Source organism: Eurypyga helias, unplaced genomic scaffold (genome assembly GCF_000690775.1).
Source record: "Eurypyga helias isolate BGI_N326 unplaced genomic scaffold, ASM69077v1 scaffold47956, whole genome shotgun sequence".
Lineage (NCBI taxonomy): Eukaryota > Metazoa > Chordata > Aves > Eurypygiformes > Eurypygidae > Eurypyga > Eurypyga helias.
Window position 1 is genome coordinate 3,565 of NW_010255715.1, and position 15,255 is coordinate 18,819.

The 15,255-nt window shown below is 47.1% G+C and overlaps 1 protein-coding gene across 1 annotated transcript; it reads left to right on the forward strand.

The window, feature by feature from the left end:
- Positions 1 to 3,181: 3,181 nt before the first annotated feature.
- Positions 3,182 to 14,734, forward strand: LOC104510961 (F-box/WD repeat-containing protein 10-like). Its single transcript, XM_010153385.1, has 11 exons — positions 3,182 to 3,302; positions 3,404 to 3,531; positions 4,636 to 4,695; positions 5,247 to 5,359; positions 5,803 to 6,006; positions 7,254 to 7,375; positions 7,926 to 8,074; positions 9,005 to 9,147; positions 9,870 to 10,028; positions 10,873 to 11,133; positions 14,176 to 14,734. Exons 1-11 carry the CDS (start codon positions 3,182 to 3,184, stop codon positions 14,732 to 14,734), a joined length of 2,019 nt encoding a protein of 672 aa, XP_010151687.1.
- Positions 14,735 to 15,255: the final 521 nt, after the last annotated feature.

Genomic DNA, 15,255 nt, shown 5'->3' on the forward strand with positions numbered 1-15,255 from the left:
GGTATGAAGAGGCTGGCTCCATCCTCTTCATACCCACCCTGTAGATACTGATAAGTGTTGATGGGATCCCCTCTCAGTCTTCTCCAGGCTAATCTTAGAATCATAGAATCACGGAACGGTTTGGGTTGGGATGGACCTTAAAGATCATCTAGTTTCAAACCCCTGCCATGGGCAAGGACACCCTCTACCTCTCAGACTTTTCTCATAGGAGGGGTGCTCCATTCCCTTGATCATCCTCGTACCCTCCTCTGGACTCTCTCCAGTAGTTCCCTGTCTTGCTTGAACTGGGGAGCCCAGAACTGGACCCAGCACTCCAGGTGAGGCCTCACCAGGGCACAGTGAAGAGGGAGGATAACTTCCCTCGAGCTGCTGGCCACACTTGTCTTAATGCACCCTGGGATGCCACTGGCCTTCCTGGCCCCGAGTGCACATGGCTGGCTCATGGCTAACTTGCTGCCCACCAGCACTCCCGAAGAGGGAGGATAACTTCCCTCGAGCTGCTGGCCACACTTGTCTTAATGCACCCTGGGATGCCACTGGCCTTCCTGGCCCCGAGTGCACATGGCTGGCTCATGGCTAACTTGCTGCCCACCAGCACTCCCAGGTCCTTCTCTGCAGAGCTGCTTTCCAGCAGGTCACCCCCGGCCTGTGCTGGTGCCTGGGGTTATTCCTCCCCAGGTGCAGGACTCTACACTTGCCCTGGTTGAACCTCAGGCGGTTCCTCTCTGCCCAACTCTCCAGCCTGTCCAGGCCTCGCAGCACGGCAGGCGACCCACTCCTCCCATTTTGGGGTCATCAGAAAACTTGCTGAGGGTACACTCTGCCCCCTCAGCCAGGTCGTTGATGAATATGTTGAACAAGACTGGGCCCGGTACTGGCCCCCGGGGAACACTGCTAGTCACAGGCTCTGCACCCCTGATCACAACCCTCTGAGCTCTGCCCTTCAGCCGGTTCTCCATCCACCTCACTGCCCACTCATCTAACCCAAGCTGCCTAGGCTTCCCTATGAAGGTGTTAGAGCACACAGCATCAAAATGCCCAGGCTGTCACAGCTACCTCCAGGGTACAACCGCTGTGGTCCAGGGCTGATGCTCAGATGGAGGTAACGTTACCCAGGTTCCTGTCATCTGCAGCAGTCTGGCAGTTCCTGATGCTGCTGGCTGTTCCCCTCTCTAGCAGGTATGTTATTGCATGTGGCAGAATTCCTGATGCAGGCGACACAAAGGGGAACTGCTGAAGGAAACTGCTCAGCCAGCATAACTGTTAATTGTAGCTTTATTTACCTTGTGCTATTAACCTTCCGGTTCAAATCGCGAATCTGGTATTGTTTAGGTCTCCAATCCTTCCAGCTGTGGGAAACGAGTGGGTAAAGCCAGGTGGGAGAAGGGGCTGTGGAGGGAACAGGGTGTTCCTGCAACAAGAGACAGGGCAAGGTGGGACCCAGACCTGGCATCTTCATCCTGACCCAGCATCAGCCTCCCGGGGCCAGCTCTGCCTCCGTGCCAGCCTGTACGTGTGCACCAGCGTGCAGGACCCCTGTAAATGAGGTGATCGTTAAGGGGAAGATGAATAGAGCCTATAATGAAGTGTTGCTGACAATAACGTAACAAAAACCAACTTCCTCATGAATTCTTCTGGGCAGTGCATCTCAGGAGGGGTGGTTGTGAACTGAATGTTTTAAGTAATGAAAACCATACTAAAGAAAGCACTGAAGGGACTAATTCTGCATAGCTAGAAGGGACAGAATAAATAATATAGCCCAATTTATTTAGTAGGTACTTATGATACTGTTCTAACTTCTGCAGTCCCCTAATTCCGCTCTAAGAAGCATACTGTGATTGTAAGGTTTGACTCTGCTTAGTTCTTCCAGAGGAAGATAGTGTAGGTGGATCACCTGCTGAAGCCCAAAGCAACTTGAGGAAAGACAGCTGTCCTCAGCCCAGTACCTGGATTCGACTTCCACTATGGCCCACTAGCACTTCTCCTGCAGCCCTTCAAAGTAAAACCTCATCTGCAAGAACTGGCCAGCTTAGTAAGGTGGGTACCGCCATCTGGGTGATTAATACTGGGAAAAATGTAGAGTGTTTCACACCAGAACATTAACAACTGGCACTGCCTAGGAACAATTCTGGTTTGGGTCGCTTTGCAGGGGAACAAACCATGGCAGACCATGGCAATAATTAACTGGAACGTTCAAAGATGTGCCATGCAAGAGGAGGTGATGCCATTCAGCAGCTGCTTGCCTTTCCTCTGAGCCACTTCCCAAGTTGGCCGAGGTGCTGACAGCACGCTTAGTGATATAAGATGGTGTCTCCCTTTTTGCTCATGGATCAAGATGTTCTCTCAGGTTGGAGGTCTTCCACCAGCACAACCTGAATTTCAAAACGTAGTGCTGTGGCTGGTGTTGCACCTAAAAGGAAGGAAAGCCTTACACCCCGGAGTTGCAGTGGGGCAAAGATGCCCAGGGGTATATACGGTCACCAGCAAAAACTACTGATGTGAGAAGGGCGTTAGCTGTGTTTACCTTTCTTATCTGGGGGACAAGACAGCAATTTGTCCCCCTTCCTTACCTTCTGCAGTGTCATAACACAGGTCATATTTTTACTGAACAAAATCTGATGGCTAAAGGAAGAGAAGGTTTTCTGCTCTTTTCAGGGAAGAAGCGCTCTGTCCTTGGCATGGGGTTATTTCAGTTATTCTCTCTTAGAGTCTGGGAGAGACACCCTCCCATGCTGGTGACTGCTGTAGATAGAGGTGGGAGAGGTGAAGTGTTGTGTTTGTACAGGGAAACTGTCACACTGCACCCAGGGTCTCTGTGGTCCCTTGGCTCACCTCATTTTTCCAGCTGTGAAGAGCCCTCACTACCCTTCCCGACAGTGGTGGGTGGGAAGAGTTGTCATTCTCTGCCCTCAAACCCTGCTGGTGTGAACTGTCCTGCAAGAGGCTGAGTGTTTCCAGCATTTTCCTGTGAATGGTGCAGTACCAAAGATCAGCAGGACAGTCAGATTAAATCAACCAACTCTTGCGGTGTTTTACTAGCAACAGTGCCGTTAACAGCCACTGAAGCTCAGGAGTATGAACGACTTCCAATTCCCCTTTCTTCTAGGTGGTCGACCACCAGCAATGTGCTTCCGTCCCCAGAACACCGCGTCCCTCATCCAGGAGGCATAAGTCACCCATTATGTCCTTAGCTGATGAAGACCGCACTGTGGTTCCTGCATCTCTCCAGTCAGCCTCTAATGTCAACCGATCCAAGGACTTAATTCGCTGCCTGCCACTTCACCTGTCCCTGTACATCTTAGGTAAAGCTGCGATGATTTTTCCAAGGGTGGTTTCCCATAAGGGTACTGAATAGTCTCTGGTGTGTCTAAGGGTTTACCAGTCTGTCCCTTTCATTCCTCAGGGTTTTTGGATCAAAAATCCCTTGATGCATGTACTGCTGTGAGTAGATGCTGGGCTTTCCGGGCCAGAGAAGTCAGGAGGGAACATGTGTGTCAAAGCACAGTACAGGAGAAGATCCTGTACTTGCAGGTATGATGCCTGGGTTTCTGCCATCATTATGCACTTCAAAAAGAGAGTTTTTTTTCTGTTACTGTGCAAGCTATTAGATGCACCTAGAAGCCTCTAGATACTCTAGATAGCAGATGCTTTTGCTGGAGGCCACTTCCCAACTTCACCCTGTTCTTTCTTCCCCCCTCTGCAGAGCTAATCCAGGTTAGATGTTAATACTGTCACAAGTAAGCACACAGAATAGCCGTTACTGACCTTTAGAGAGCCTGAGACTCCAAAAATGGATCAAAACACTCTGTAATCAGGGAAACAGTGTTTGGTCACAGTGAAATACTGGACTTCCAGGAGCTAGTGGAAATAGGGCAGAGCCACAGTGAGGCAGCTGGAACAATGAGCTTTGTTTGCTCCACATAGGAAGAGAGGAATGCTAGGTTCTTTTGCGAGAAGTTAGAGCTGGTGGTTGGGACAGGGTAAATCAGGACTTCTAGGAAAGGCTTGTCCGGATTAGTGCGGATCTGCCACAGACCAAGCTAAGTGTAAAGGTAAGTCCCCAAAAAGACAAAGTTAGGGGGCTTTTTATGCTTTGATTTGTGAACGGAGCATGGAGTTTTCAGCTCTGTGCTGGCATTCAAAGAAGGCTTAATGGAAGGTTTCACACATTAAAAATAAATCTTAGATATTGATAAAGAGGTTTTGAGAGCCTCTCATCTCATTGGGTTTGGATTCTGCATCAGCTGAGTGCTCACCAAAGAAGAGATGCACTTAGAAATTTTTCTGTTGAAATGGAAAAGTTTTGCAGCTTATTAAAAGCTTAAGACTAGAGTTTGGGGAAAAAAAACCCCAATTATTTTTCACAAGAAATTAAATCATACCAACAAAGTGGTAAATGAAAGCCAGGTCTCTTAGACCTCTTAAACAATAACAGCAAGCCAGTGTGTGCAGCTCAGCTTTGCTTTCAATGTCAGCATCCCATGGAGATGCTGGAAGCATCAACACATGAGCAGCATCCTTTGTGCACTTGGGCTCTGCAGTGACTGTGTTGCCTCTACTGGTTTATTCCAGGGGTTGTGCTCTAGAAGAGCAGTTTCAAACTATGCTAAAACAGTGAATGTGACAATTCCGCAGTTAAATGAAGAGGGAGATGTCATCGAAGTGAAAGGCCACGACTTGGGAAGTAAAACAAAGGTAAGTTAGAAGTTGATTGCCTTTCATGGATCCTGCATTTCAGCATTTGGGAAGGAAGGAGGACACAGTGGTCTTGGAAGACAGGACTGAAGTTGGGGTTGCTTTGCTCTTCTCCCACTCCTGCTTCTGGCTTACAGCGTCATGAGCAATCCATGAGAACCAATGCTTGCTCAGCCCCTCCTTGCCTGGGAGGGAGCCTGCATCCCTGAACTCCTGCCGTGACCTAATCTGTCCCTCCAGTCGCCTGAATAGCCTTGAGGCCAGAGGTGCCGGCAAGGCTGGGCAGCATCCCCAGGACATGGCCTTTTTCCAGAAGAATAAAGGGTGCGGCTGGCAGACCTTCCATTTTTGCCACAGAACTTGGCATGGGAACAACCCTCATTTCTGGACTACCCAGGACGTTCCAGCACTCTGGATGTTCCTTGCCAGCACTTTCTGTCTCTGTTGGTCTCATCACAATAGTGGGGACCAAGCTGACACGTTTAATGTTATGGAATAATGCTGCATTCCCCCCTCCCACACTTGTATTTCCCCATTTCTCTTTCCATCAGGAGGAGGAAGGCAGTCTGCAGGCAGCCTATCACGATCTGCAAACTGACACGATTCAGCTAGAAGAGAGAAATGTCTTCTGTGGCTCCTACAATATTCGTGCCCTCTCAGACCAGTGAGTAGACTGCCCAGCTATAGGGCCAAACAGTGCCTTCCAAAAACCTATCCCAGTCCTTGTAATCCTTCTGTGGGAATGTACGGCTGGAGAAGGGTCTCTCAGCATCAGTGGTAAGAAATCCTCAGTGTCAAATCCAGTTATTTATAAAGATACCAAGGTAAGTTATTTTTAAAGGCATGAGGTTTAGTGACCCACCGTGTATCACAAGGGATATGGGGCTGGGAGGAGCCCTCTCCCCCTTTCAAGCTTGCCCTCCCCATGGAAACATCGCTGTGCAGAACTAGGGAGCTTGGTTGTGGTGCCCTTCAAAGGGTTCACCTGCTTGAGTGCACTGACATCAGGTTGCTCAGTGAGGACCATTAAAATGCCGGTTGCAGTCTTACATCGGTTGTACCTTGTCAACAGGCTAAAGCTCATCTCGGTCACTGCTTCTTATCCAGATCAGACAGCAGCAGAACGATCCATTACTGTGGTGGAGACTTGGTAGCCGTTGGCTCTGCAGACCGAAAAGTGAGACTTCTTGATATGTCGGGAATGAAAGAAGCGTCTCCTCTGCTTTCCGGACACGCTGGGAGCATCAAAGCGCTGTTCCTCCATGAGAAGAAAGGGTTTGTTCTCAGCGCAAGCTTTGATCTCAGCATCAGGTGAGCAGTGGGGACTGTGCCCTGGGATACCAGCCCCTCGGCAGATCTAGGAAGAATGAGACTTCAATCCTTCCAGCTCTCTAGGAATCCTCCTTCCTGTCATTTTCATTAGAGTAACGAAGGACAGCAGATTAGGAAACACCTTCCCTACTCACACAGGACAGCTTCTGTTTCCCCGTTTCACCCAGTGCTGAATGACAAAGTTGCAAGTGATGCACTGGTATTCCTAAAGCATCTTAGAATCATAGAATCATAGAATGGTTTGGGTTGGACGGGACCTTAAAGATCATCCAGTTCCAACCCCCTGCCATGGGCAGGGACACCTTCCACTAGACCAGGTTGCTCCAAGCCTCATCCAGCCTGGCCTTGGACACTTCCAGGGATGGGGCATCCACAGCTTCTCTGGGCAACCTGTTCCAGTGCCTCCCCACCCTCTCCGGGAAGAATTTCTTCCTGATATCTAATCTATATCTATATCTATATAATCTTAAAACACCAAAGATCCCACAGGCATTGTGGTGAGATCAGGTCGTGCTAAGGCCAGCATCCAGTTCAGGGAGGCTGGTTCTGTCCGTGACTTTTTAGAAGGCCTGTTGTGTTAAGCAGGCTCAGCACCCTGGTACCCGCTGTACAGCTGCTCCTTTCCAGGTGCTGCACCCTGAAACACGGGGCGGAGGTGATCAGCTCTGGCCTGGCATCGTATTTATCACTACATCTCAAAAGTATCGTGACGAGGGGTGACAATAAACATCAGGTTGTCCAGCTCTGGTATGGCAATTGCTCAGCTTCATCCGAGGCAGCATTTAACAAACAGGGATTGATAACCACTCAGGCTCTGTCCTTCCTGCTCTTCCCGCTCCAAAAGGGCTGTTTGTTTAAGTGCAAGCTTGAGTTTTCTAGATAAAGTCAACAAAAATCAGCTTGGCACCAGTCAGTAAAGAAACAACCTTATCTGTAAAGCTCTACATTTTAAGCTTAATTGAAGGTAACCAGGCCAAAGGTGAAATTTAGCCCCCTGTTTCCAGGCAGTTTGGAGGTAGAAGAGCAATGTATATGGGTAAAAAACTGAATTCTAAGCCTGGCTTGATTGTTCCAAATTCTCTGCCAGCTCAGTGGAACAACTCCTTCTTTTAACCTAGCTTGCATGGGTGAGGAGCTGAGCCTGTTAAGTAGGAAATAATGAATAAAATGAATAAGCCATCAATTAAGTCTAACACTGTATTCCCTTTTCCGTGCGTTCTTTGTAGATGCTGGAATATATACAGTGGTGCCTGTGTGAAAATCTTTAATGGTCACTGTGGGACAATCACCTGTTTGGATTTACACGAAGAGCAGTTTGTGTCAGGAGCCAGAGATGGGGTGGTGAAAGGTGAGAGCCCAGACTAGCAGCTTCCCAAAGGCAAATAGTGGCGAGCAATGGGCAGACTACTCCAGAGTTGTGACGAGTGTGACACGTGCACTGTGTGACCACGAAACCGGGTCTATAAATCAGAGGGTGAATTTCACTGTCTCATATTTTTGCCCCCAGAACAGCCTAAGCTGTGGACACATGCACACCCAAGGCCTCTCTCACTGAATAAATTCTCACTGTTTCTGCTTTTATTCCATTTTAATGGCTTTGTGGCTGTAGGGTTGGATCAGCTCTTGGGAAAGTGGAATCAACTTTCAGCTTTGGCAGAGGTTTCCTTATTATTAGCTTATAGAATAAAGATGAAAAGGATGTGTTATTTTCTGGACTTTGCATTTAAAATTTCTGCCCTGCAATTATACTTTTTAAGTCAACACTTGACTACGTGCAGAGCTGCAGGTACAAGGTGCAACCGTAAGTCCAATAATGTCTTTTAATTCATGGTGTACTCAGCAGAGCTCATCACTGGGGTGTATGTGTTTTTAATATTTCTCCCCTTTGCCCCTAACAGTGTGGGACCTGGAGACTGGGAAATGTCTTCAGACTCTGAGGCACAACGGTGCTGTTCGGGTGGTTAAAATGGATGGCACCCGCATTGTCACTGGCTGTGACCGAGGGCTGGTGAAAGTCTGGTGTGCTGACACGGGCACTCTCATCAAAGTAAGTTTCTTCTATGGTGGGTAATTTTGTGCTAAATGGTCAAAAATCTTCTGTGCTAGTTTATCACAGCTTTTTGCTTTTGCCAAAGACTTTCTAAAAAAAATAAAAATCCCCCAAACCAAACCCCAAAGCAGTCTAAACTGATAAAAGGAACTGCGGAGTGATTTGTAATCTAAAAAGTGATTTGCAATTTTAAGCCGGGGTTTGATTTGCCTTGCCTAACCCTCATCATGGCTCGTTCTCTGTGGATACAGTCACCTCTGCTCCTGTGGAACCTTTCAGAACCTGGGAAGTGGGTGGGAGGGCTTCGCTAACAGCTTTTGAGGTTGGAGCTATTCCCTGTTAACCCAAAATATGACACTTGCGCTCAGAACTGGTAGCAGTTTATAAAGCTAAAGCAGCTGGATAGCTGCTCTGCAAGTAAAAGATTGAGGCCAGATTCTGCTCATTACCTTAGCGGGTGTCCAGAATGAGTATTAGTCCGTATCTGAGAGGAGCGAAGCTCTTTCCACCTGTGGGGAAGAGAGTTGCAAATTGAGATGCACCTCAGACGCACCATACCCCACCTCCAGCTGGGCTGACTTTGCAATTGCCCCTTTCGCTGTGGTCAGGGCACTCCACGCTCCTCTCTCCCCAGTGAGCATTCAACAGATGACAGAGGTGCGGTAACATCTATTTAGCACACGTCATAAAGATGGAAAATGGATGCTAATTCCATGCAGGTAACTCAGCAGCAGCAACAAGCCCAGAATATTTCTTGTGACTATACAACTAACACAGTTATCCATAGGGTGTATTGGTATGTTACAGTAACACCTGATAAAACTACAGTATAGTACCTGAGGCTGGTACTGTGAATGCCGTAAGATATCTTGGCATATTTACAACCAGACTGCTGACAGCGTTACACCTCTTTCTTTTACTCTGCAGACATTAGAGGGGCACCAAGGCGCAGTTACGTGCTTGTCTTTTGATCAGTGGCACCTAGTCACAGGAAGCACCGATGGATACGCCCTGGGATGGAGCATGCTGGGAAACTTCAAGAGATGCCTGACAGCTTTCCGCCACTCTAAGTAGGAATTGGATGTCTTTCAAGTTGTGTTCAACAGTCCACTAAATCTGTGAAGAAGATGTCTCCCTTATAGGAACACACAATGCCTTAATTATCACTCTTAGGGTTTGAAGTGTCCTCACTTATAACAAACTTCATCTTTAAAGTGGCATCAGGCACTATGTGGTTTGCAACCAGTGTTTGTCAGTTAAGACCTATAACAACCTAAAATGCAGATATGCAACCACTTGGTCACAGTCAGGGATGACTTAAGACTGAAAGTGAATAGTCCAATATTTCAAGGATCCCAACCCATATGCAAGAGAGTACCATGCCACCTGGTCAAGAAAAGACACCCTCTGTGTTGGAGGTGGCTGGGTTACATGCTGAACCCTACCGACTGTATATTATGTTATTGTCTAATGCTTTAATTTCTTATTAGAACTGTGAAAACTGTAGCATCGTATTGTTTTAATTTACTTTCCTAGACATAATAATGACATTTAAAGCACAGCAGATGGCCATAACCACACTGGTTGCTCTGAGGATGCACTGTGTTGGTTTGTTTGGACACGAGTGGTTGTGAAGGACATCACTACTAGGCCTTTTAAATATCTCAATGAGCTGCTTTGCTTAGCCTGTTGATGGAGGCAGGCCATCTCCTCCAAGCCCAAAGAGGTAGTGGATCATGTCTCCCTGCGACAGCACGGTGAACGCACCAACACTGACATGTTGTGTTTTCAGGGAAGTTCTGTCTCTGGAGTTCCTCTATCTCAGAGTCATCAGCGGCTGTGCTGATGGAAAGATTCGTATATTTAACTATCTGACTGGAAGCTGCCTGAGAGTGTTGATGGCCAACCGCAGAGGAGACCCCATATCTTCTTTCTATGTTGCAGAAAACAGGTTGGTGACAACAGCTGCAATCAGCCTCAGAACCAAATTAGGTAGCTTACATTGTAATTTAAAGACTTGTGTATTTTCCCTTTTACTGTCCATCTCACAAATAAGTTTTCAAGAGCTATACTGCTTATTGACTGCTTCAGTAACTTGGTTTTGTTAACAGTGGCTGAAAACAGATGTGCTTAGTGCATTCAGCAATCTAAAATGTCCCTGTTTCTGTACAACTTTAGACCCAACTGTAAATCTGCATTCAGAACCCAAATTTCTTACGAGGTTGGAGAATCAAGCCAAGGCCTGACAAGGCCTTTACCTGTTCCCTGGCCTACTGTCTCCTTATAAAAGTCAGTCTTGGAAAATCCTTCCAGGTTCCTTCACTTCCGCACCTCTAAACAAAGCAGCAGCTGACACACTGGTGTGTTAGCAGTGCTGTGTTGGTCACAACCCTCAAACACAGCAGTATACGGGCTGCTGTGAAGAAAACAAACTCCATCCCAGCCAGGCCCAGTACACCCCTCCAATTTAGGTGTAAATGTTCCTAATAACTTGGTATCTCCAGTTTTTTTTGGTGCTGTTGCTCATTCCACTGACAGCAATTTTCATCCTAATTATTTTTAAACAAACTTTGCTGAAGACCTGAGTGAAAAGAGCCCCACAGAGCTCACAGGGGGTGTGAGTTAAAACGTAAGGCGTTTGATCCATGGGACTAAGTGCTAGTGCTTCCTTAAACAAGTGATGGTTATCTCGGGTAAGCGCCCTCAGGTTTTGGTATTTCACGGAAGCCAATGGGCCCCTTGGACAGGAGCTGTGTGTCGATGTGCTTGTAGCGGCTCTTCCTTCCCTTCTCCAGGATGGTGGTCAACTCCCCAAGCAGCCTGCTGCTGTTCCAGTTTGAGAGTGTCAGGTGGGACTACACCTTAGACGCTGACCGAGAGAGGGTGGGGAAGCAAAACCAACGCGACAAGGCTTCAAGCAGGAAACGGCTTCACCTCCAGCGAGCGGCACGCCACGACGTCGGCCAGGCGCCGCCGCTTGCTCCGGAGACACAAGATGCTGACCAGCTCATGCTGTCTTGCTGGATCCGCCGCCAGTCACTGAAAGGCCGTGGAACGTCTCAAAGTACTACGCACAGCCCCTGCCCTGCTCCAGCATCGCTTTCTAAAAGGAGTTAGAGTAGTTTGATGTACCCACTGCCTTCGTCTGAATCCATATACAGACCCTGCCTTTTGAAAGTGCCGTCTGGCAGATGTGCTGTCGCATTTCCATACCCCTGCCGCTTCCAGGCTGTTGTAAACCCTCTGTTTTCTACGGTACAACGTCTGTACCTTTTTAGAAAGGTTTGGTGTACATTCAACACGTTTGTCAAGACAGGCGCTGTCGCTTTCTGACCGAGTAACAGAGAAAGCAGCAGTCTTACTCATGTTCCCACAGCTGGCACGCACAGAAAAGCGCTGCTGATTCAGGGCTTGAATCATTTATTAGAAAATAGTCTAGAAAGTCACAGGACACCTGCGTTCAGGATCTGGCATCACTGGGAAATGCAATTGCACATGAGTAGGCACCTTGTAAATGGAAACATAGTGATGCTATTTTTTTAGATCAGCAGTTAGTTAATACAGTATGTATTAGAAATCTTCCGTAACTACAAACAAACTGCATATTGCAGATGAACTCTTGGGCTGAGAAAGTTGTTTTCAAGGCCATTGGGTGCGAACCTCCTTGATGTAGCTCTACTTGGTAAAAGATGTACGTTTTGTAGAGACAGGAAACACATATATTATGTGCAATATATTGTGTGCAATATATTGAGTGCAAATATATTGAGTGCAATATATTTTAATTTTAGTGGAAAAAATATATGGGTTGTGTGTACATACTTAATATTTTAAAAAATCAACATTTGCTGTCAACTTTGAACTCTGTGAGGTTTTCTGCTAAACAAATATCTTTAGATTATTTCTAATACCTAGACCCTTAGAAGCTGTGACGGGAGGCAAAACACTAACCAAAGACTTGAAATCCCAAAAGTTCTAAGGGTTTTATTTAAATTTAAAAAAAACCCCAAAGTTTAACAGCAGTGATGTTGAGAGATGACTTTCTTCTGTTTTCTAGACCCCTGCTATAAACCGATGAAATCAACAACTTGCCAGCAACAGCAGCCTCTTCACCAGGTCGAGAAGGCTTTTTGTACTCAGGCAGAGCAGCAGAAAAAGCTTTTCCCTCCTGGCACCAAACAACCCCGTGCCTTTGCCTCAGGAAGGTCAGCGAGTGTGCGTTTTGCAGGAATCCTGGCAGATACTGGTAAGGACTCTTCGCGGCTAGGTGGGGCAGTAGTTCTGCAAACAAGTGCCCTAGGATAAACAAATGGATTAACCACAAAGTGATGATCTCTAGAAGACAGGCCCATCTGGGTGAAAGATTTGCAGTGGTGGGACAGTTCACTTGCAGAGCCTGGGATGGCTACAGAAGGCACTTCAGTTCAGCCAAAGAGGACAAGTGGTCAGCTCTAGCTCTAAGACCTCATTCTCTAGTGTTTAGGGGCTTTTTACGGTACCCTTACTCTACTTTTATTTTTCTGTGACAAGTATAGAGAATTGTTTCAAGTAGTTGGCATTTAATCAATAGCAGTAACGCAGAGAATGGTTAAAAAAATAATATGTAAATTGTCTCAGCCCGCAACAACATGGCAACCTGAAACTTGAAAGTGAGGTAGTACTGAGGTCTCAGACATGGTCTGTGGCCATAGGGTATTTGTCACAAGTTGATTTTTCTCAGGGTTTATATTCAGACATTAACTTTTAAGATACACCCGTAAATCTTACTTCACAAGAGCTATACCACTCGAAAGTCTTACACCCCAAATTCTTGGTGTTTGCAGATGCAGGGTCCTATTTATGTGCTGATTGAACAGTTCTAAATTCTGTGAATGAGGAACAAGCAGCAGTTTTCATTAGTCTGTCTCAGTGTATTCTGCCTTTCTGCCCTGCAACTTAATGTTCTCTGAAACACATTTCAGGAGGGCAGAAGTTGCAGTTAACCAGTCTGGACAAACAGAATTGCACTGCAAAGCAATGAGGCGTGAACGGCATGGCACTGCAAAGCGAAGTGACAAACGCATTGCTGTGGCAAGGCCACGGGACCGAGTGTCTTACGCACTCTGTGTCGTAACCCTAATCCCCGTCTAGTTCTTAGTCAGGGGCATAATCTCACAGTCCATCTTGATGGGTCTGTCATACAGCACCGGTGGATCCCTACACACCCTGGGGCTACAAAGCCTGGCTGCCAGGCACGTCTTGTGATTTCCAATGCAAACGCAGCTCTGAACGTAACAGTTCAAACTGGTTCTCAGGTGTTGGACACTTCAAAAAATTTTACGAGGAACTGACTTGTCTTGAGCTCTTTTCCCAAAGCACAAACCATAGGACAAGAAAGGGGTGCGTGGGAAGAGGTGGTGGGGAGCCTCATTCCTTTTAGACACCACAGTTTCAAACAAGGTGGACACCAAGCCACCCACACACAAATATTGTGTTACAGATTCTGACTTCAGTTTGACTCGCACAGGCCTTGGCAATGAACGCTTCTCAGGTAACCAAGACACAGTTCGTTACCACTGATGTTGGCAGTGTCACTAGTGTGGCCAGGGATGCTCAAAGGGAAACAGGCACCATCAGCTTGCAGCTTTCTACGCTGCCTGTTCTGTAGGTGCACTGTCCATATGCCTGTCAATCCAGCACCCATCCCTGGTCTTAGTCAGAGTACTACCCCAAAAACAGAGTACTACTACAACAACAACCACAAAACCGAGCCTCGACTCTAAATGTGGTGGTTTTTTTTTGGAAACAGATGGCAGATCCGAACATGGCCCTTCTCTCCACGTGCCAGCATATCCTGACAGGGCAGAAGCCACTTCACAGCAGGAAAAGAGAAGAGGCTCAAGTTGTCCCATGTCCCCTGACAAGCACCTCCTACCAGTCAGCATGCTGCAGAATGCCTGCAAGTCAGCCCCCGTCAGCTCCAGGATTAAGCACACAGCAAAAATCAGGGAAGCGTGGGAACATCAGCAACACTGCCCTGGAAAGGTACAAGTATACAAAACCCCTCTGCAACACAAAAAGGATCAGACAGACCAGCTCCAACGTGTGAAACTGCACAGTGATTCTCTGACTATGAAAAGAATTTCTGTGCCCTTTGAAAGGAAAATGCTGCAGCTGAAGATGAAAAACTCTTTGCACGGACCCACTGTGCCATCCTCCATCCCTGCTCCCTCTGTTGTACGTCCCAAAACTTGCCGCGGTTTGCTGCAAGAAAAGCAAGCTCACGGGGGTCATGGTAAAGCTAATCCTCCCACCGAAGATGGGGTTCAGCTTATCGATCCCTTTACAGCTTCTTCTGAACTGATCAGATCGACACGTACGATGATTGCACAAACAAAAAATGAAGCTGTTTCCAGGAGAAAAAAGCTCTTTTGTCCGTATGCTGCCGACCCTTCCTGTAGCGACAGTGGGTTCAGGCTTCTGACAGGAAAACAGAAGGAGGCATACGAGGCAGCGGTTGTGGCTCAGCATCAGGCACACCAGGCACAGTCCATGGAAGATCAGCAAAGAGCACGCAAGAAGGCTTGGTTAAGGAAAATTAAAGGTCTACCTGTAGACTCTTTTACTGGGGAGGGGAAAATAGCTGCTCCTGAACTTGGTCTGAAGGAATTTATCTGAGGTAATCCCTTAATCCAACCAACAAGCGCTATCTGAGGATTCTGGTGTCCAGCTGAGTCAGTCATGTCAAGATCCCTGTGGTTTCTAAGTATAAAAGACATCTCCACTCTTAAGTTTTTCTAAGAGATATTATTGGTATATTCAGCTATTTCTCAAGGCGGTGAATGAACAGAGTCCTCTCCTGGATTTATCTTGCTAGACCTGCTCTTACTACAGACACAACGCTGTTTGACAATAACACAGCTCAACATATGGCCCAACTATGTGAGAATAATAATAAAGAAATCTTATTAGAGTTTATGTGGACTGATTAGAGTTTATAAGTGGAAGAATTGTGAACTGAAAACTGGCTGAGCAGCTGAGCCCAGAGGGTGGTCATCAGGGGCACAAGTTGAGTCGGAGGCCGGGAACTGGTGGTGTAGCCCAATTGGTCGATACTGGGTCTGATTTCGTTTGACATCTTCGTTATGACCTGGATGATGGGGCAGGGTGCACCCGGAGCAAGTTGGCAGATGACACCA